This window comes from Zootoca vivipara, chromosome 2 (genome assembly GCF_963506605.1).
Source record: "Zootoca vivipara chromosome 2, rZooViv1.1, whole genome shotgun sequence".
Taxonomy (NCBI): Eukaryota; Metazoa; Chordata; class Lepidosauria; order Squamata; family Lacertidae; genus Zootoca; species Zootoca vivipara.
This window is the reverse complement of record NC_083277.1, coordinates 49,583,372-49,602,371: the sequence shown is the minus strand read 5'-3', so window position 1 is coordinate 49,602,371 and position 19,000 is coordinate 49,583,372. Positions and strand designations below refer to the sequence as shown.

The 19,000-nt window shown below is 39.3% G+C and overlaps 2 protein-coding genes across 5 annotated transcripts in view; one reads left to right on the top strand and one right to left on the bottom strand.

The window, feature by feature from the left end:
- Positions 1 to 7,716, top strand: part of ECM2 (extracellular matrix protein 2) — a 30,101-nt gene extending 22,385 nt beyond the window's left edge. For all 3 annotated transcript variants that reach the window (XM_035106188.2, XM_035106189.2, XM_035106190.2), the window contains 4 exons: positions 1,807 to 1,964; positions 2,897 to 3,036; positions 5,192 to 5,518; positions 6,956 to 7,716. In XM_035106188.2, the coding sequence (XP_034962079.2) occupies positions 1,807 to 1,964; positions 2,897 to 3,036; positions 5,192 to 5,518; positions 6,956 to 7,181 (851 nt within the window). In that variant the 3' untranslated portion in view covers positions 7,182 to 7,716. The remainder of the gene's footprint in view (positions 1 to 1,806; positions 1,965 to 2,896; positions 3,037 to 5,191; positions 5,519 to 6,955) is intronic.
- Positions 1 to 19,000, bottom strand: part of CENPP (centromere protein P) — a 165,746-nt gene that overhangs the window by 53,336 nt on the left and 93,410 nt on the right. The window lies entirely within an intron of this gene.

Below are 19,000 nucleotides of genomic sequence, written 5' to 3'. Positions count from 1 at the left end.
AAGAATGCATAATTTTCTTAAAAATATAAAGCGGTATAGAAATGAAATAAATAATAACAATTCCCAGAGACACCAGGAGTGGATCATGTACATATATTGTTAAACATGGGAACTGCACTCTTTCTTATATCACACTGACAGATCTGATTGTGCACAAAGTTGTTTTTCCAGTACGGTACTTAGCTACACGCTTTACAAGAGGGACAACCACCCTCTATTCAGATGCATAAGAACAGGGGTCAGCCATGGGCTGGTCCATTGTCCCTCAGACCACGTGGTGGGCCTGACAGTATATGTATTTTTTGGGGGGGAGGGTTTAACAAATTCCTATGCCCCACAAATAACCCAAAGATGCATTTTAAATAAAAGGACATATTCTACTCATGTAAAAACACTGATTCCTGGACCGCCCACAGGCCGAATTGAGAAGGCGATTGGGCCGCATTTGGCCCCCGGGCCTTAGGTTGCCTACCCCTGGATAAGAATGTAGCTGTAGCCTTGATTTTTATCCAGTAATCTGCCTAGAGGAGAGATACTAGGTTACATACTCTTTTTAATTCCACCTACTCTAGAAATGTATGTAAGCTGCCTTAGGATGGCTTTTCCTGAAAGTCAGTCTAAAAATACTGGAAGTCAATACATTAATTATTTCATAAAATATATACTGCTAATTGTAAGAAAAACCTCAAAACAAAGTTTACAAAAATAAATTGTGTACTGGTGTTGCTAAAACTTGTAAATTACCTGGTTCAGACTGTGAATTGATCTAGCTCTTAATGCTGAAAAGCAGTATGAACAGATTAGTTGCTGATAATAGAGAATCTGGTTAGTTTTAAAAGTCTGTTGCCATTTGCAAGATCCAGATGCCACCTTTGTGAAATTAAGTACAGTCATACCTTGGTTTAAGTACTTTCAGTTTAAGTACTCTGCGGACCCATCTGGAACAGATTACTCCGCTTTCCATTAACTTTCAATGGGAAAGTTCGCTTCAGGTTAAGTACGCTTCAGGTTAAGTACGGACTTCCAGAAGCAAGTACACTCATACTTCGGGTTAAGTACGCTTCAGGTTGAGTACTCCGCAGACCCGTCTGGAACGGATTAATCCACTTTCTATTACTTTCAATGGGAAAGTTCGCTTCAGGTTAAGTACGCTTCAGGTTCAGTACAGACTTCCGGAACCAATTGTGTATTTAAACCAAGGTACCACTGTACCTTCTTGGGGGCACCCTAAAGTGCTGCTATAGGATGATCCTCCCCTGGCCCAAGAAGGACTGCAGAAGATATGGGAAGACCTGAGGCTCCCCTGTTTCTCACAATAGGAGATAGAAATGGGAGAAGGGGATGAGAGATCCTCCTTATGAAGGATAGGAACTTTTATTTGAATCATAGCACAAAGGGTAAAAAATAAGTTTGGTTATCAGACTCAGAACAAGGCACAGTTATCTTTTCAATGCATGTGGTTTCTACTTGAAAGCTAGAATATTAGTGTATATTCTATTATTCTCGTGTATTATATTTATTCCTAATTTATTTAAATTTACTATAATCATAGTTGTGTCTTAGCGAACCAATAACAAACAAGTATGGAGAATGATAAATTGTATTCAAATAAACATGAAGTTCTCCTGCTATTATTAAATAACATTAGGATTCAAATTTCTCTCTGATATTCTGGAGGCATAGGTCAATGAGAAGAGAAATTGGTTAGAATATGAAATACCAATATTCAGATTCTTTTCTTTTTTTTGCCCTGAATCTTACTGGATGAGCACAAACACTTCACCATGATTGCTTTATTTTCTAAAGGTTTAGAAAAGTTGGTGACACTGGAATTAGAAGGCAATAAACTCAACGAAGCTAATGTTAGTCCACTAGCCTTTCAACCTTTGAAGAGCCTGTCTTATTTGCGCCTTGGACGGAATAAATTTAGGACCATTCCGCAGCGCCTTCCCAATTCTATTGAGGTAAGGTTTTTAAAATAAAAAAGATGATCTGTTTCCTTTTCCATAATAGTCAGGGCTCCTCTAGGTGACCTATCCTGGTTTGCTTGCACAAGGCTTACTGTAGAGGTTAGGTTTAGCATTCCTTCTGATTTGTTTGTGAGGCAGGTATATGACAATCAACATTCATCCTGATATGCTTGTGGGGTATTATTAATATGTTGTCCTGCTAATCACTTGTTTGTTACATACTTTAAAATGCATTTTCCATCACTTTCCTAATAGCAAAACCTCATTTTTAAAAAGTGAATGTTGCACCAGAGCAACAGAGAACTTTAAATTTCCTGGCATGTGCAAGAATCTCATATCCCCCATGGCACAAAATACTGTGAGATTGGAGACAACCTTAAGCTTTGATCCTGGGCATACTTATTCATTAGTAATTGCCAATAATTTCAAAAGCAATGAGTCAGGATTGCAGTTCAAGGGCAGGTTTTGGGACATGGGAAAAATAGATGCAGTACTCAATCACACAACCCGTGCAACATATGAAGGGGGAACTTCTCCCCCTTTCATTTGGAACTACAGTCGTACCTCGGGTTACGTACACTTCGGGTTGCGTACTTTTCGGGTTACGAACTCCGCAAACCCGGAAGCGTTTACTTCCGGGTTCACCGTGCGCGCATGCGCAGAAGCACGCTTTTGCGGTTTTTCGGGTTGCATACTTTACGGGTTATGTACCACACCCCGGAATGAATAGGGTATGTAACCCGAGGTACCACTGTAATACCTCTTAACTAACTTTCTCTGGAAACAAGGAACAACTTTGTTGCCACTTTTGGAAAATAAGTAAAGCAGCTTTACGCCACATATTCTACATTTTTAAATAACCACTTTAATGTATTATACAATATACTTTTCAAATATTTCCTTCTTTTACCATGCATTCTAAATAGGAATTATATCTTGATAATAACCAAATTGAAGAAATTACAGAAGTTTGCTTTAACCATACCAGAAATATAAACACAATTGTTCTGAGGCACAACAAATTAGAAGAAAGCAGAATAGCTCCTTTGGCATGGATCAATCATGAGTAAGTGTAAACTTTGTGTTATTTTCCAATCACAACATTTAATTAATTTAATTATAGAATAAAGAAGTTGTACTACATACTGTAGAAGATGGAGGTTCCACAAACGTTTTTCTTGGCATATTAACCAACAACTACTTGCTGTTATACAAAGAGAACTTGGAAGAGAAGAGTGTGGTCTTCTTATCGTGCTTCCTTTTAGAGAAGGCAGAGCAGAGAGAGACATGCATGCTGCTTCTGCTTCCTTAGAAAGTTCAGGGAAATTTGAAACTAACTTCAATGTCCCACCCCCAGTCTACTAGCACAGTACAGGGTACTAGGCTATTTTTCATCACTTTGCACAGAGCTTTGGAGGAAAATGGCTACAGTGCAAATACATTTCTCAATTACTTGATGTGATGTGGGATATAAGTAACTTCACAAAAGACTCTTTCAAACATGATGGAAGGACTTTGTGTATTTCCTTCTAAACATCCAAAGTGAGAGAAAATACCCTCTCCTGTCCCAGTGAGTCTTCTGTGCATGCCAATGGATTTGGGGGCTGTGCTGGCTCTTGCTTGATTTTGCACAGAATTTCTGGATAACAGAACAAGTCCCTTACACTGTTCTATCTTCAGGACAATTTTATTTCCAGACCCTTTCTCTTCAGATTGCTCTGCTCTTAGTGAACTACTGGGGAGTGGAGAGGGCTAACAATGATCATGATAGCAACATGGCAAATGAATTTGTAGACCTACCGTATGACCCAGAAAACTATCACCTAAAAAAAAAAGTTTATTTTTGGATTCTGACAACATATACCATGCAGGTGGCTAGTTTAATTAAAGCAAAATTATAAACACCAGAAGCATCTTCCTCTGAAGAGAGACGTATTTTAATCCTGAACTCTTGTTCTTGTTTTTTTTACCAATATATCTCAGTAGATAGTAGAATCTCCATGTCTGGAGGAAAATGTCCAATTAAAGGATGTGGCTATTAAGTAAACATTATGCCAATATGTTACCTTTTAAAATAGAAAACTAAGGAACTATGGGTACAGTTAAGACAGGCAGGAAGAGAGCACACAGGTAACATTTATTTACAGTATTTAGAATACTTTTTTACTGCTTTTTGTGCAAAAATGCCTCTGATCATATACAACAGATTCATACAATCCAACAATAAAACTACTGACCAATTAAAACATTTCAATCCAAAGTACACAGGCGAGGATTCTGGATGGAGGTGGATAATACTGTCATCCTGGCAATAATATATATTACTTCTTCCTTCAAAGGGAAATGCATTTGAACACTTGAGATTTATGATGTGTCAAGTATTACAAATTGTATTTAAAAAAACTTGACTAGTGAGATAACTGAGAGTGAGGAGAGTGGTTTTAACTCTAAAAGAGTACTTTAGCAGATGTCCTGAACTAATGGAAGAGAGGAAAATTAAATAGAAGGTTTGGCCTATGGATGTGACCATAGTTATTATTCTTTTTCTCATACAGACTTGAGCAATCTGTCAGATCCTGGATAGCAACAGTTATGTAAACATGTTTGGACAATAGCTATGGGAAAAGAGTAGGTGGTAGGGAAAAAATTCTCTTTAGTGTGAATTTGTTTTTGGAGAGCTGGGATATGCCCTTTGACTTTTTACAGTCCTGCCCTTTTATTAATTAGTGCAGAGTAGAATGTACTGCAGGCTGAAAACTACCAGCTGCTATGACAAAGAAGAGCTGCTCTCAGGCAACCCAAATTATTCACCTTCTCCTTATTTATAGCCTGCTAACTCTTTATGGCTAAAAAGCAGGATGGCAGCCCATACCTGCCTTGTACATGTAAAAATGCCTGTGGAGGGTTAGAAAGATAGAAAGAAGTACATCCAGTGTGGTGTAAGTGGTTAAAGCACCCTTTCTTAACCTTGGGTCCCCAGATGTAGTTAGATGATAACTCCAACCATCCCTGACCACTCGTCCTACAAACAAGAAATGATGGGAGTTGAAGTTTTAGAGCAGAACAACATATGGTACAAATATTCCCCAAATGGTTTCCAGAAAAATATATAAGACTGTACGCTTCCAATCTTCCTGAACTCTGAAAATGCATGTTATGTATGAAGACAAAATTAGTTACTTTATGCTCTTACTTTTTAATATATTTTCACTTTATTTTAGGAACCTGGAATCTATTGATCTTTCTTACAATAATATCTATCATGTTCCCTCCTATCTGCCAAAGTCATTGGTGCACCTTGTGCTTATAAGCAACCAAATTGACAGAATCCCAGGATTCGTATTTGGACACATGAGGCCAGGGCTGGAATATCTGTACCTTTCATTTAACAAACTTGATGATGAGGGAATTGATCCTGTGTCATTCTATGGGGCATATCACTCTCTAAGAGAAGTCTTCTTAGATCACAACCAACTGAAGTCTGTACCACTTGGAATTGCAGAAATGAGATCCTTAAATTTTCTGAGGCTCAACAATAACAAAATAAGGTAAATAAATACACATCTTAATTGTAAATACAAGAATGTTAAAACAGAATACTGGCTTTCTATTATAAATGTTCAAACACAGCAAATCATGGTTTATGGAATTCTTGCTTATTTCTTTAACTGAACCTTTGAGGCCATGGTGAACCGCTAGTGCAAGACATTGTTGATTCAATAGGTCATACTGATCCCAATGATTGGGATGCCACATTTTAGGTGGTCCTGTTTCACTTCCAGACCAATAGTCACTCAAACTCTGAAGCCCCCCTACTAGATGACTTTGTGGAAGACTGATTTTATGAACCACAATTAATCCTGATGGCAAGATTGAATATCCACATTCAGATGCAGTATAGCTCTGAATTGCAGATGCTGGGGGGAAAGCCATGAGGAGGGATGTTGCCTTCCTACTCTGTTTACCTTGGATGGCTACTGTGGGAAACAAATGCTGAACTAGATGGGCCTTTGATCAAATATGGCAAGGCTCTTCTTTTGTTCTAACTAGTTGTTGCTGAGCAGTAGTCATTTGAAAATTCCACAATGAAATGTAAATAAGCATACCACATTCTTCAGACCAAACTTTCCTTAACAATCTAAGGATGGTGCCTGACATGCACTTAGGACATTAAAAATTATAGTGGTTGAACATCAGACTACAGCAGAAAGAAAATAGTATGCTCCCACTAAGTCTTTTTTCATTTTCTTTTCCATACGAAGATGGCAACAGTAGGAAATGCTCAGATACATTCTTCACAAAGCGCATAATATAGAATATCATTGAATAAATAACTGCATATATTAGATTTATATCACCTTATTTCCAAACAGGTTTACATGGCCTGAGCATGTAAAAGCAACATGGTATAAGGATAGCAGCATTCCATTTATCAGCAACATTTTGTATTCAGAAAGTGAGAGGTTGTCTAACCCTCAAAAGCAATGTCTACAACCCTTGTGCAGGCAGATGTTGTGTGGCAAGGATAGGAAGTACGTGGTACTGTCATTAATAAAAAAATAGTGTCTAAATTTTAGCCCAGAATTAAGAAATAACAAATGTGAAGGTTGACCAAGTTTTCTAAATGAGTGAATTAAATTTCCTGTTCTGAGGATTTTCTGCAATGCTGCATAGGTTTCTAAATGTAACCAGACATCAAAACATGTGCACACAAACAGAAAACACACATGTATGTTGTAGAGGTACATACTATGTTCGTGTTTTTAGTAGTGTGCGCTATGTGTGCAAATGACAAAATGCTTATAATATGCCTAAGCAGAATATCTGGAGGCCCATAAAAAGAAAAATTCTGGATACAGCTCTGTGTTTTTTTCACACTTTTTACAGTAATTTCCATCTTGAAAATGAGCTGCAAAGAGCAAGGAAATTTGCTAGCAAAATGTAATAGTTAATCCCCTTTAACTATTTCATATATGGTTTTACAGAACAGTCCCTACACAGCGCATCTGTAGGAGTAGGTCGGATAATGAGGAGGAGGAGGAGGAGGAGGAAGATGGTGACAGTGAAGAGAATCATGATTATGAAGATTCACAATTAGAACACCTTCATCTTGAATATAATTACATCAATACAAGAGAACTTTCACCAGATGCTTTTTCATGTGTCAGATCATATTCTAGTGTGATTCTGAAACCTCAAAAGAGCAAATAAAAGAACTGTTTTTGCATGTAAATGTTATAACTAGAATATTTGTTCTCCACAAGCAAGAAAACCAAAGCACAAATTATGAAAGGTGCCTCAGCACTATTATTTAACAGTATTATTTATTATTAATGAAGGGTAAGGTGTAATTGTAGGAATATTTTCAGGAGGCTGGCTGTGTACATGCCTAGAAATATTATACTTGCAGCCTATTTTTTACTCCAAGTAAGATAAATATTGCATACCAATGTGATAAGTGAGTACAAGAAAGATTATTGAACTTTATTGACCTTCTGATTTTCCTCAAAAAGTTGACTTGATAATTATTTTCAATGCAATGAATTATAACCCTACAGACAGGGGAGGGCTGTGTGTGTGTTTGGAATTACATTTCAAATTAAGAAAATACTGTAAGATGCACATATAAATTAAGACAGTACCAAATGTAGAACATTTGGGGCCTCTGCATACATGGCATTAATGCTAACCTGTGCTGTAGGTTGCTCATGGGAACTGCAATTTAAAACAAACAAACAAACAAACAAACAAACAATGAAATACAAATCAATGGACACCACACAACTCATTATTTGCGTAACACATCTCACTAAGCCGTGTTACTGAAAAGCTCAAGGAGCAAGGAAGACATGGTGGGAGTACCGTAGATGCAAGCAGTCTGACTATTCCTTTAAGGAGTGAAGGAGGCGTGAACCAGAGCTGGGAGAGGGACTTTCATTAATAAAGTGACAGCTGTGTCTGAGAACATAGCAATAGTCTACTATAATACCACAATAAGGGAGAACATCTGCTTTGCAGATGCAGAGGTCCCAGTTTCGATCATTGGCATATTTTGGTAGAGCTGGGCATGTCCCATGTCTGAAGAGCTGCTGCTAGTCTATGTAGACCAAGCATCCCCAAACTTCGGCCCTCCAGATGTTTTGGACTACAATTCCCATAATCCCTGACCACTGGTCCTGTTAGCTAGGGATCATGGGAGTTGTAGGCCAAAACATCTGGAGGGCCGCAGTTTGGGGATACCTGATATAGACAGTACTGAGTTACATGGACTTATTCAGCACGAGGCAGCTTCCTCTGTTCTAGGAGAATATGTGATGGCATTTAGTTCATGCAAAAATAACACCTGCTTGAAAACAGGCACATGTTCCAAGGCAGAAGGACACAAGCAATAAGCTCCAAAGCAGGGAAAGCAATGGCTCCATAATATACAAGTCCCTATTGAGACCAGATTGCTTGGGAGCAGGATAAAAATTGTTTCAAAATAATCACAGTTGCTTACCACCCACACTTCTCATAGTACAACTGTCATCTATTACCTCCACCTGCAGACAATGTTGCGAGCATGTCAAATAGATTACGCTCAGAGCAAACTTAGAAACCATGCAACACTTTGCAGATTTAAAATGATATCAAATAACATGAGGAAATGACATGCTCCTTATTGATAGGATCTTAAAAAGGACAGAATTGACAAGTGACTCTACCTTACGAACATATGAGTCTGCCTTATACTGTGCTGTGTAGTCTAGTATGCTTGTTCAGACTAGCAAAGGCTCTCCAACCTGAGATACTTTTAACTGAAGATGGAATATGCTAGCACAGGCATCCCCAAACTGCGGCCCTCCAGATGTTTTGGCCTACAACTCCCATGATCCCTAGATAACAGGACCAGTGGTCAGGGAAGATGGGAATTGTAGTCCAAAACATCTGGAGGGCCGAAGTTTGGGGATGCCTGTGTTAGCATATGATACACCTCTGAGCTACAGCCTCTTCACTGTTTGATGCGTCCTGATCATTATGTGGTGTGATAATGAAGCAGAGGATAGAGAAGCTTTCTTCATATAGATGTGTGCTATTTGAGGCATAATCAAAAGCTATGCAACTTGCATTTATCATCAAAGGGCAATGCAAGCTGAAGTTTTGTCATCCACTAATGATATGCAATTTTTGCTTGCATCATTAGCAAATTAAAAGGTAAAATTCCAGTACGTAATTCCATGCTAGTTCACATCGCAGTATCAAAGCTTTCATGGAACTGTGAAAACTAACAAATATTTCAAAGAAATAGAACAAGGACTACAAAAAAATCATTTTGACTGCACTCATAGTTGCCTGAGGCAATCCAAAGTATGTTCAATGAAAACAAGATGAATTGGAAAATCCACCTCCTAACAAATCTGTGTTAATTGAGGTGGTGACAAGAATGAATTACATGCCTGAGATGTAGCGGCTGGATGGCTTTCCCCAATAATTCACATTCCAGACAATAACTTGAAACCATGGAAAGCAGACATAGGATGACACAGTTGTTCCACTGTAAACATTCTTAGTTCCAGCTGTGGAAGCCGCTGCTGAAATCATCATGTGTACATGTTCTAAAAAGATTTTGATAGACAATAGCTTTTTCTAAATTCGGAGGCTTTTTCCATAATCATGAACTGAATGGCTGTTGTACCTCAAAAGAAGAGGTGACTCTATAGTTTAGTCACAAAATGTATATCATGCCACCACCCCTTTTTTCAATAACATGCTCTCACTATTTAAAGAGCCACTAAGAACTGAGGGAAATTAAAACAAGGTGTAGGAGCAGGAACTCTGATTTTACACTACCCCCTGCCAGCTAGCATTTTACATTATCTGCTTGCTCCATTATGCAGCAGGGATACTTTGCCAGACTTTATGACACATGATAAAATGCACTAGCAAAGCACACCAGTCCAAAAGTAAGCTAATGGGCATAAACCCAGGAATCTGACAATGTGAAAAGTAGAAGGTGGGAAATAAAATGTTTTGTATACAGTATTTGTGACCTTTTCTCTCTCTATTTGTGCCTTTAAGCATCTTTGTGGGCAAAAATATAACTCATTATTTGCTAATATGTAATCCTCTTGAGAAATTTTTTTTTTACCCCTAATCTGAATTATTAGATCACAACTGGCTCTCCAGTTGTTGCTAGACTGCAACTCCCATCATTCCTGGCCATTTGCCATGCTAGTTGGGGCTGATGGGAGTTCAACAACATTTGGAAAACAACAGGCTCCTCACCCCAGATCTAAAGTAAAAGGAAAGGTGCCTTGGTAAGTGATATATTTTTGTAATTCATATAACGTTTTCAAGTTCTTTTATCAAGATTTTATTATTTCTCTAATCTCGTACATGTTATGCACTTTTACAGAATGGTATAAGATTGCTCAAATATTACATATAACATATGTGTTTTCCAGGAAACATACATGGAGCGGGTAGCATATTCATGGGCCAATAACATGCATACTACATGTGTTTGCAATTATGTGCATATATATATGCACACAGACACACACATATATACACACATATATACACAGATGTATCCTTGGTAAGATAAATAACATAAAAAATCTAATCAAATGATAACGTATATTTTTAGTATATTTGAAAGTACCATTGTTTGATAGCCATTTTCATACTATATAAGGAATATTAGAAATTATAACTGTTTTCAATACTATAATAAAGTATTTTCAAAATACATACAGTATTGTCTTCATATTGGTTAGTACGATTACTTGAGCACTGTACTAACAGCAGCTGGGTAATTGGAAAATTTGGAACCACAGCCTAGCTTGAATAACTTGAATGGGATGAATGGGGACTAAAAGGGAACTGGTGATGAGGGTTACTAGAGTGTATAATGCTAAAATCTAGAGTATTGAGGGAAAGTTAGGGTATTAGTAATGATCAGAGATATTACGGGACTGGAAAAGGAATTTGGTAGCATGAAAATGTAACTGTAATAGAACAAATCAATTATCTGGAAGATGTCAACTGCATCTTTCACGGATATTGTCTTTTCAACATAAGCAAACAGAACATTCCATTCTGATGAAACTATAAGTTCGGGGGGGGGGGAATTACATGGTCGCCTTTGTAATTTCATCACTTTTATTTACCTTACCATTTGCCAGACATTTCTCTCATATTTTGTTAACTATATTGGTATGGTATTATATGGATTGGCTACTGCAGTGGTAGCCAAAGTGGTGCTGTCAGATGTTCCCAGATTTAAACTCCCCTCATCCCTATTGCCCATGCCGGTGGAGGCTGATGGGAACTATAGTCCAACAGCATGTAGAGGGGATCAGGTTGGCTACCCCTGAGCTACTATGTCTAATGAAACTATGTAAATATCATTGTACAACATTCCAGTGCTGGGTACAGTAGACAGTAATGGAAAATAAAGCCTGTTCTTTCTGGAACAGAGGTTGTTTTAAAAAGTGAAGGATGTATGATCTCAATGTTTATTCCTTCAAATCCCATGTCAAATTCCCCAAGACAGTTAAGTGGCTTGTGATTAATACAGCAGTCATCCTTAGCAATTTTTATTTCATGACTTGAAGAAAATACTGAAATTATATGGCAGGTTAGGAGACCTTTATTTTCAATATTACTGGTTTTGCTTCACTCACCATTATATGATCTATAATACTTTAGTCTTTCCATCCCAGTCTAGGGAGGTTGTAATAGGTTTGAGTCATTGCCTTAGGCTAGTGATAGATAATTAGAACAATACAGAAGTGTTCTTTGTAGTAAGGCCACTGACCTAATGACTGGGTAGTACTGTGACTTGATATGGTTGCATTTCCCTTTAAAAAACAGCTTCACAATTCTGGGGTGGTTTCTGATGTTCAAGAGGCAGCTGTCCATTAGAACATATTTTTCAGCTTTTGCTGGTGCATCAAATGTGTTAACTCCGGAGCAGTCAAACCTGGCCGACAGTCATATACACACTAGTTACATTTAGACTGGACTACTGTAATTATTACTGTAAGGGACCCAGGTGGCGCTGTGGGTTACCAAACCCATACCAAACCTGCTGCCGCGTGGTATAACTCCAGGTTAGTTAGAGTTTATTGCATTTTTATTGCATTTTAAAATTGTTTTTTATGTTTTGCTAGTTGTTTTGGGGCATCTCCACGTTTGAACTGAAAAGTGGGATACCAAACCCTAAATAGATAAACAAACAAACAAACAGATTCCACTGTATGACTGTATGACTATCAAATTCTTGATGCCTTATAAAGAAATAAGAATTATTTATTGTATCCCAGTTTAATCTAAGAACTGAGAAACCAAATTTAAAAAAATGGATTGTAAAATAAGGTCCAGAAACTGCACCCAATGATTCTGCTTACTTCATTTTTTCATACTACTTTATGCATGTGATTTTGAATTGCTCCCTACAATTATGTTTGGTAATTCTCCCACAGAAATATAAATATTTGCAATTCTGGTGAAAGAACAAATGCAGAACACTGTATTTTCAGTAAATTACTAGTTTATTCTATAGTCCACATACCTCCTAATCAAATGATATTTTAGATTTTTGTTTTAGAGGAGGTAAGTATCTGGTTTATAAGTTAAGCATTATTGTTTTATATCTTAGATAAAAGTCAGATATAATCAACTGCATGGTTTCAAGGAGGAGCCAAGTTTTAAAAAGAGTATCATTTAGCTAATGTATATATGCATGCTCAGTGACCCTAATGGCTTAGTCTTCATGCTGGTCAACAAAAAGGAAACAAAAATAGAAGTAACATAAACTCTTTGCTTTCAAGAATCATATAATTGTTAGCTTTTGCTTTTTAGACATCTTTTATAAAGCAATGGGTATTTTTTTCCAGGCCACGCAAGCATAAAATATAAAGAAGCACTCCATTAAATTACAATAATGCTACCCAAAAATGTTGTCCAAATACCAACATTATTTGATACTTCTGGGAAGGGAGTGGAAGAAGACATAATAAATACAGTTACAGTACACCAAGTGAACATTTCCTGCAACCAATGAATGACATAAACCAAGCCTATATACTGGAAACTTTTGATGACCTGCTCAGTTAGATTCATCTTTTACTTGTTAATCAAAAGAACTGTGGTTCTAAGTAAAGGCAACTGAATGTTTCTGTGGGGCAGTGTTCCCCCAGGGGGTACTCAAGGGTATGCAGTACCAACACCTCTTTTTCATGTTGTTAAAAAATTTGACACTTACTGTAACAACTTCATGGTGAGTACCGACACCTATTCTAGAAACAAAGCACTGCCATGGGGGGTTGCATTCTGGGTCAACTCTCACATTCGTGGAGCACACATAAGCCTGCCCCATCCCCATTCTTCCCTCTTTTGGGTCCAGAAAAGGACCCACATGTTGGCAGCCACATATCAATTGGACATGTATAAAATGGTTGCCACATGTACTACTGCTTTAGACCTAGATGGTGAAAAGTGGGATATAAAATTAAAAAATAAAATAAATGAGACACTAATCAAACTTCTTGATACTAATCGTGATGGTAGGACAAGCCAGAACCTACCTATCTGGAACATCCTCTATAAATCTGGTTGCCAAATTCTGAAATTGTTTTGTGAGAGATGCTTGTGCTGTGATTCCTGCACTGGAGGGGGTTGGTCCAGAGGACCCTCGGGGGATCCCTTCCAACCGTCCAGTTCTCAAGAGAGTGGCTTGCAAAAGGCACCTTTTGTTTATTTGAAACCAAAGAATGTTACGGATTTGCAAGATGCAAATTTAATCCTTGCCCCCAGGCAAATCTACTGTACTGGGGGTGCAAATTGGATTCGAGCTCACAGCTCCTTCTTTTATGTGGCTGGGCACAGGAGGAGTTGCTGCTAAAAAGATATATTAAAAAGCAAAACTTTTGAGGCCATTTATCACAACTTGCCAGACGGAAGTGAACTAAAGAGTGTCACAAGAGGAAGAGGGGGTTAGGATTAAATGCTCCTGGGGATAAAAGACGGGGGGGGGGGGAGAGAGCTTGCAGCAGATCCCTCACCTTAATGGGGCAACAGCAAGGATCACTCATCTTTTTTACACGCAGCAGCATTGCCGGCCAGCCGCTGGGGGAGGTGGTGTGTGTGTGAGAGAGAGAGAGAGAGAGAGAGGCAGAGAGACAGAAAGTGAGAGAGGCAGAGAGAGGCAGAGAAACAGAAAGCGCGTCCTGCAAGTTCTTTCCAGCCTGAGGACTCCCCAGTGGCAGCTTCGGGAACTGCAGTCCCCTTCCCTGGTCTGGAGCTGGGCGAGTCGGAGCGAGAGCCCGAGCCCTTTCCCTTCTGGGCGGCTGTGTCGCCGGCGGGATGCCTGCCTTCCTCACTCGGCAGCTGCCTTAACCATTTAATTTTTTGCTTCTGGGGGGGCAGCTGCCCCCTTCTGCCCCTCCCTGGCTACGCCTATGGGATTGACAACTAATGAATGAAGCTCCAAATCAAAATGCTTGACTGATCCCAGAGAGCACCGAGTCATGACCAGTACACAAGACAATAAAGAGCAAGCATAGCTTGCTTTCAGGAACTTTTTCAAATTTCAAGTAGCTACCAGTATATTTATCATCTGGGTGCAAAACTTTAGAAAAATGTATTGTGCGGTTGAGTGTACAGTTTTTATTCTGGTTCTCTAACCCAACATACCAGCATATTTCAATACAATAGTCATCCGTCCAACACTTTAAAAAACATTGAATTTACAGTGCAAACACACACACAAAAGTTACAGAGAATGAGCCAAAACTTCTGAACAAGGTTTAAGTATGCATTAATAGATAAAAGAGTAAAAAAGCTTCTGTGCAGTATTTGTGGTTATGTAAATGTTTACGTAAATACTTTTTTCCTTTTGACATCTGGTGAAAGATCAAAAAATAACTACAGTTCTGAAATAATGGATTTCCCATAGCTAAGCAACATAAACAATGTACAGCTTTTTAAAATAAGCCAGACTGAACTAAAGTCAAAACATATCACTAGAAAACTATGTCATAAATCATCTTGGCCCAATTCAAAAATGAGAATTTGTACTTTCAGGATCTAGTATAATCACAAAACAATGGGGGGAAATCAGCGAAAAATGTCTTGCAAGATGTTCATATGGAAATATCATTTTAAAAATGTAATGCAAATGTTATATGAGTATTTAAAGAAAGGGGATGAGAAGACACTTGAGATTTTAAAATGTGTGTACTAGTACTAATCATATTTCAATAAGACAGAAACCCCAAATATGGCTGCTATTTATAGAGACCCACTGACATATTGCCATTGCATAATCTAATGGCATTTTTATATTACACAAAAGTCCAGTTGGGACATACTCTGCCATAATGTCAACTATTTTAAAGCAGTGCTATTATTCTGAATTGATTTGCTATAAAATTGCATTTTGATTAGTTTAAGTATTATGTTGATTTAACTAGAATCAGCTGTTGTTGTAATAAGTTTTTTTATTTAAAAAAGGCTTAATATACACAAGGTTTGCTCACTATTATTAGTCTGATTATTGCTTTACTCAAGATATGTAACTTCTCTGCTAATCCCTAAAAATGATTCAAATTATGGAAGAAACACTTATCTTATTATTTTTCCCAAATGTGACTCTGTTACTCTACTATAGTAATGTCTGCTGAGATGATTACCCACTGGGCCAATTATTACAGGATCTGCCAATTATACCAGTGTGCTGTTGTGACCTGATGGAAGTGAATTGGCCATGGCTGGAAGAATTAACTGTGGCAACTGGGAACAGACAGGAAAACTCATGAGATCTCAGAATCCCATACTGTATTTGAGTGGAAATAAAGAAAGACTGAAAAGGAAAGGAATCACTGTGCAGCTACCAAAGCAGGGCTTGCCTCAGGAAGGACGATGAGGATCACAAGTGCAGCTAAACCTTGTCACTTACTATGACTGATGGCCCAGGTAAAGCAAAGTTTGATGTTACAATACAGGCAGAACCCCACCAGAGTGATATAGCTCTCAGTATGCTGAGCTAGAACTTCACTCTGATTGGCTGTGGGTATGGCTAGCCAGAAAGAGTTAGCGACAACACTTTGAGAGGGAAAGGGAAAGAGAGATTTGGTTCCTGACATTGGACTTCATAACAGCATAACCTCTGAGCTGTATAAAATCCTCTCTGAGGGAATATTTCCAGACAGAGAAGTCAGACTATGAGTGGAGAGTTAGCTTGAAAGATAGTGTTTATTATCTTTCAAGGGTATACAGACACGTGAGAACTGGGAAGCTCTATGGTAGTTACCTGTGCAAAGCAATTTTTTTGAAGAAAATGTGTGGTAGCCCCGAATAAGCAAAGGATTTTAGATATACTAAAAAACAGACCATAAAAGTTGTAATATTGCCACAAATTGCCTATCCCCAGACAGCAGGAAAAACTTGTCTCCATTGCTCCACTACAACGGAATTAAAAAAGCAATTGTGTCCCTAACTTGTAAGTGTTCTATATGCAGAAGGCTTTTTATATGAGAGAGTATTCCTTATTGAGATGGCACATCTTAGCAAAACTAAGGGCCAGGCTTATATTTTGCATTAAAAAAGTGCACTCTGCATCTATTCTGGGGCTGGGTCATGTACCTAAGAGACAATATTTCTGAGGTGAGACAATATCTTGAGCCTAAGAACTACACACACTACCACAAGGCTAGCTAAATTGCTTCAGGCTTTCTGGTTCACCAGTATTGGTGGTAAAAATCTGCCTCAAGTAGGAGGAAAGGTGCAGGTTCAGATTCACCTACTTTTCTCGTTTCTGCATCCTGAGATGGGAGTACTACATAAATTCATGGAGATTGCGGCTATCAATGGCTAGCAGTCATGATGGACTACCTCAGCATCAGTGTCTCTCTTTTTTACTATCAATGCTATGTTATGTTACCGTTTATGTTATCTAAATATGGATAATGCTATGTCATTCTAAGATGCTACGGTATTAAAGTGCAGAGAAGTCTTATTTTAAGAAACACCTGTACAAACTACCCTGCTGTTAAAATTTTCTAGTGAGTAGATTGTCCTCATAAAATAACAACAACAACAACAACAACAACAATTAATTAATTAATAATTTATTATTTATACCCCGCCCATCTGGCTGGGTTTCCCCAGCCACTCTGGGCGGCTTCCAACAGAAAAATGAAATAAAATAATCTATTAAACATTAAAAGCCTCCCTAAACAGGGCTGCCTTCAGATGTCTTCTAAAAATCTGGTAGCTGTTTTTCTCTTTGACATCTGATGGGAGGGCGTTCCACAGGGCGGGCGCCACCACCGAGAAGGCCCTCTGCCTGGTTCCCTGCAACTTGGCTTCTCGTAACAAGGGAACCGCCAGAAGGCCCTCGGTGCTGGACCTCAGTGTCCGGGCAGAACGATGGGGGTGGAGATGCTCCTTCAGGTATACTGGACCGAGGCCATTTAGGGCTTTAAAGGTCAGCACCAACACTTTGAATTGTGCTCGGAAATGTACTGGGAGCCAATGTAGATCTTTCAAGACCGGTATTATGTGGTCTTGGCGGCCGCTCCCAGTCACCAGTCTAGCTGCCGCATTCTGGATTAGTTGTAGTTTCCGGGTCACCTTCAAAGGTAGCCCCACGTAGAGCGCATTGCAGTAGTCTAAGCGGGAGATAACCAGAGCATGTACCACTCTGGCGAGACAGTCTGCAGGCAGGTAGGGTCTCAGCCTGCGTACCAGATGGAGCTGATAAACAGCTGCCCTGGACACAGAATTGACCTGCGCCTCCATGGACAGCTGTGAGTCCAGAATGACTCCCAGGCTGTTCACCTGGTCCTTCAGGGGCACAGTTACCCCATTCAGGACCAGGGAGTCCTCCACACCTGCCCGCCACTCGCTCAATCACCTTGCCCAAGAATGGAAGATTTGAGACTGGGTGATAATTGGCCATATTGGCCGCATCTAAAGATGGTTTTTTAAGAAGCGGTTTAATAACCGCCTCTTTCAGCGGGTCTGGGAAGGCTCCCTTACAGAGAGAAGCATTCACCAACCTGCGAAGCCCATCGCCCAGCCGTTCCCAGCTACCTTTTATAAGCAAGGATGGGCAAGGATCAAGGAGACAGGTGTTTGGTTTCACTTGTCCAAGCAGCCTGTCCACATCCTCGGAGGTAACAGATTGGAATTGATCCCACGCAACTGGACTAGACAGGACTCTAGCACTCTCCCGCCTCGGCCCTGTTCTATCTATCTCTGGAGTTCTGGAGTCTATCTCTTCCCGAATCTGAGCGACTTTATCTGCAAAAAGCTTTGCAAAATCGTTGCAGGAGATCATGCGGCCCATACTGGGCCCCGATGGAGCAGGTAGTTCCACTAAACTGTGAACCACCTGAAAAAGTCTCCTGCTGCTGTTTTCTGCAGATGCAATAGGGCGGTGAAGAAAGTCTTCTTCGCCTTCGCTACCGCCACCTGGTAGGCTCGACATTGAGCTCTAACCCGTGTCCGGTCAGCTTCAGAATGAGTTATTCGCCACCGGCGCTCTAGCCGTCTCAGCGATTGTTTCATTGCCCTCAGATCCGTGGAAAACCACAGGGCTGTTTCATAATGTGCTTTTTGAAGTTCAAGTTATAAAAGACATTGGTTATGTGGCATGGGAAATTACTATTTTAGAAACATAAGCTGAAGTTCCTTTGAGTGTTCGAACTTTGTTGACCAGGTTGTAGGATCTTGGGCAGTGTGTTTCCAATCAATCTGCTGAAGCATGCTGAAAAATCATAGTATGCTGGCCTCTTCAAAGAATCCAGTTCAGTTGGATGTCCTACTTCATTTATGTTGACTAAGAATGTGTGTGTAAATGGAGCGGTGGTCTTTTCCTCTCTATGCCCGGCAATCATTAGGTCAGGGAAGGGGCTGTATTTGGTGCAAAACTTTAACTAGATGCATTCTGGAAGAAGGGTGTACCACCAAACTCACTATGCACCCCAGTGGGCACCATGCTTGAGAGCCACTGCCATAGCGCTCTCTCTATATGATCA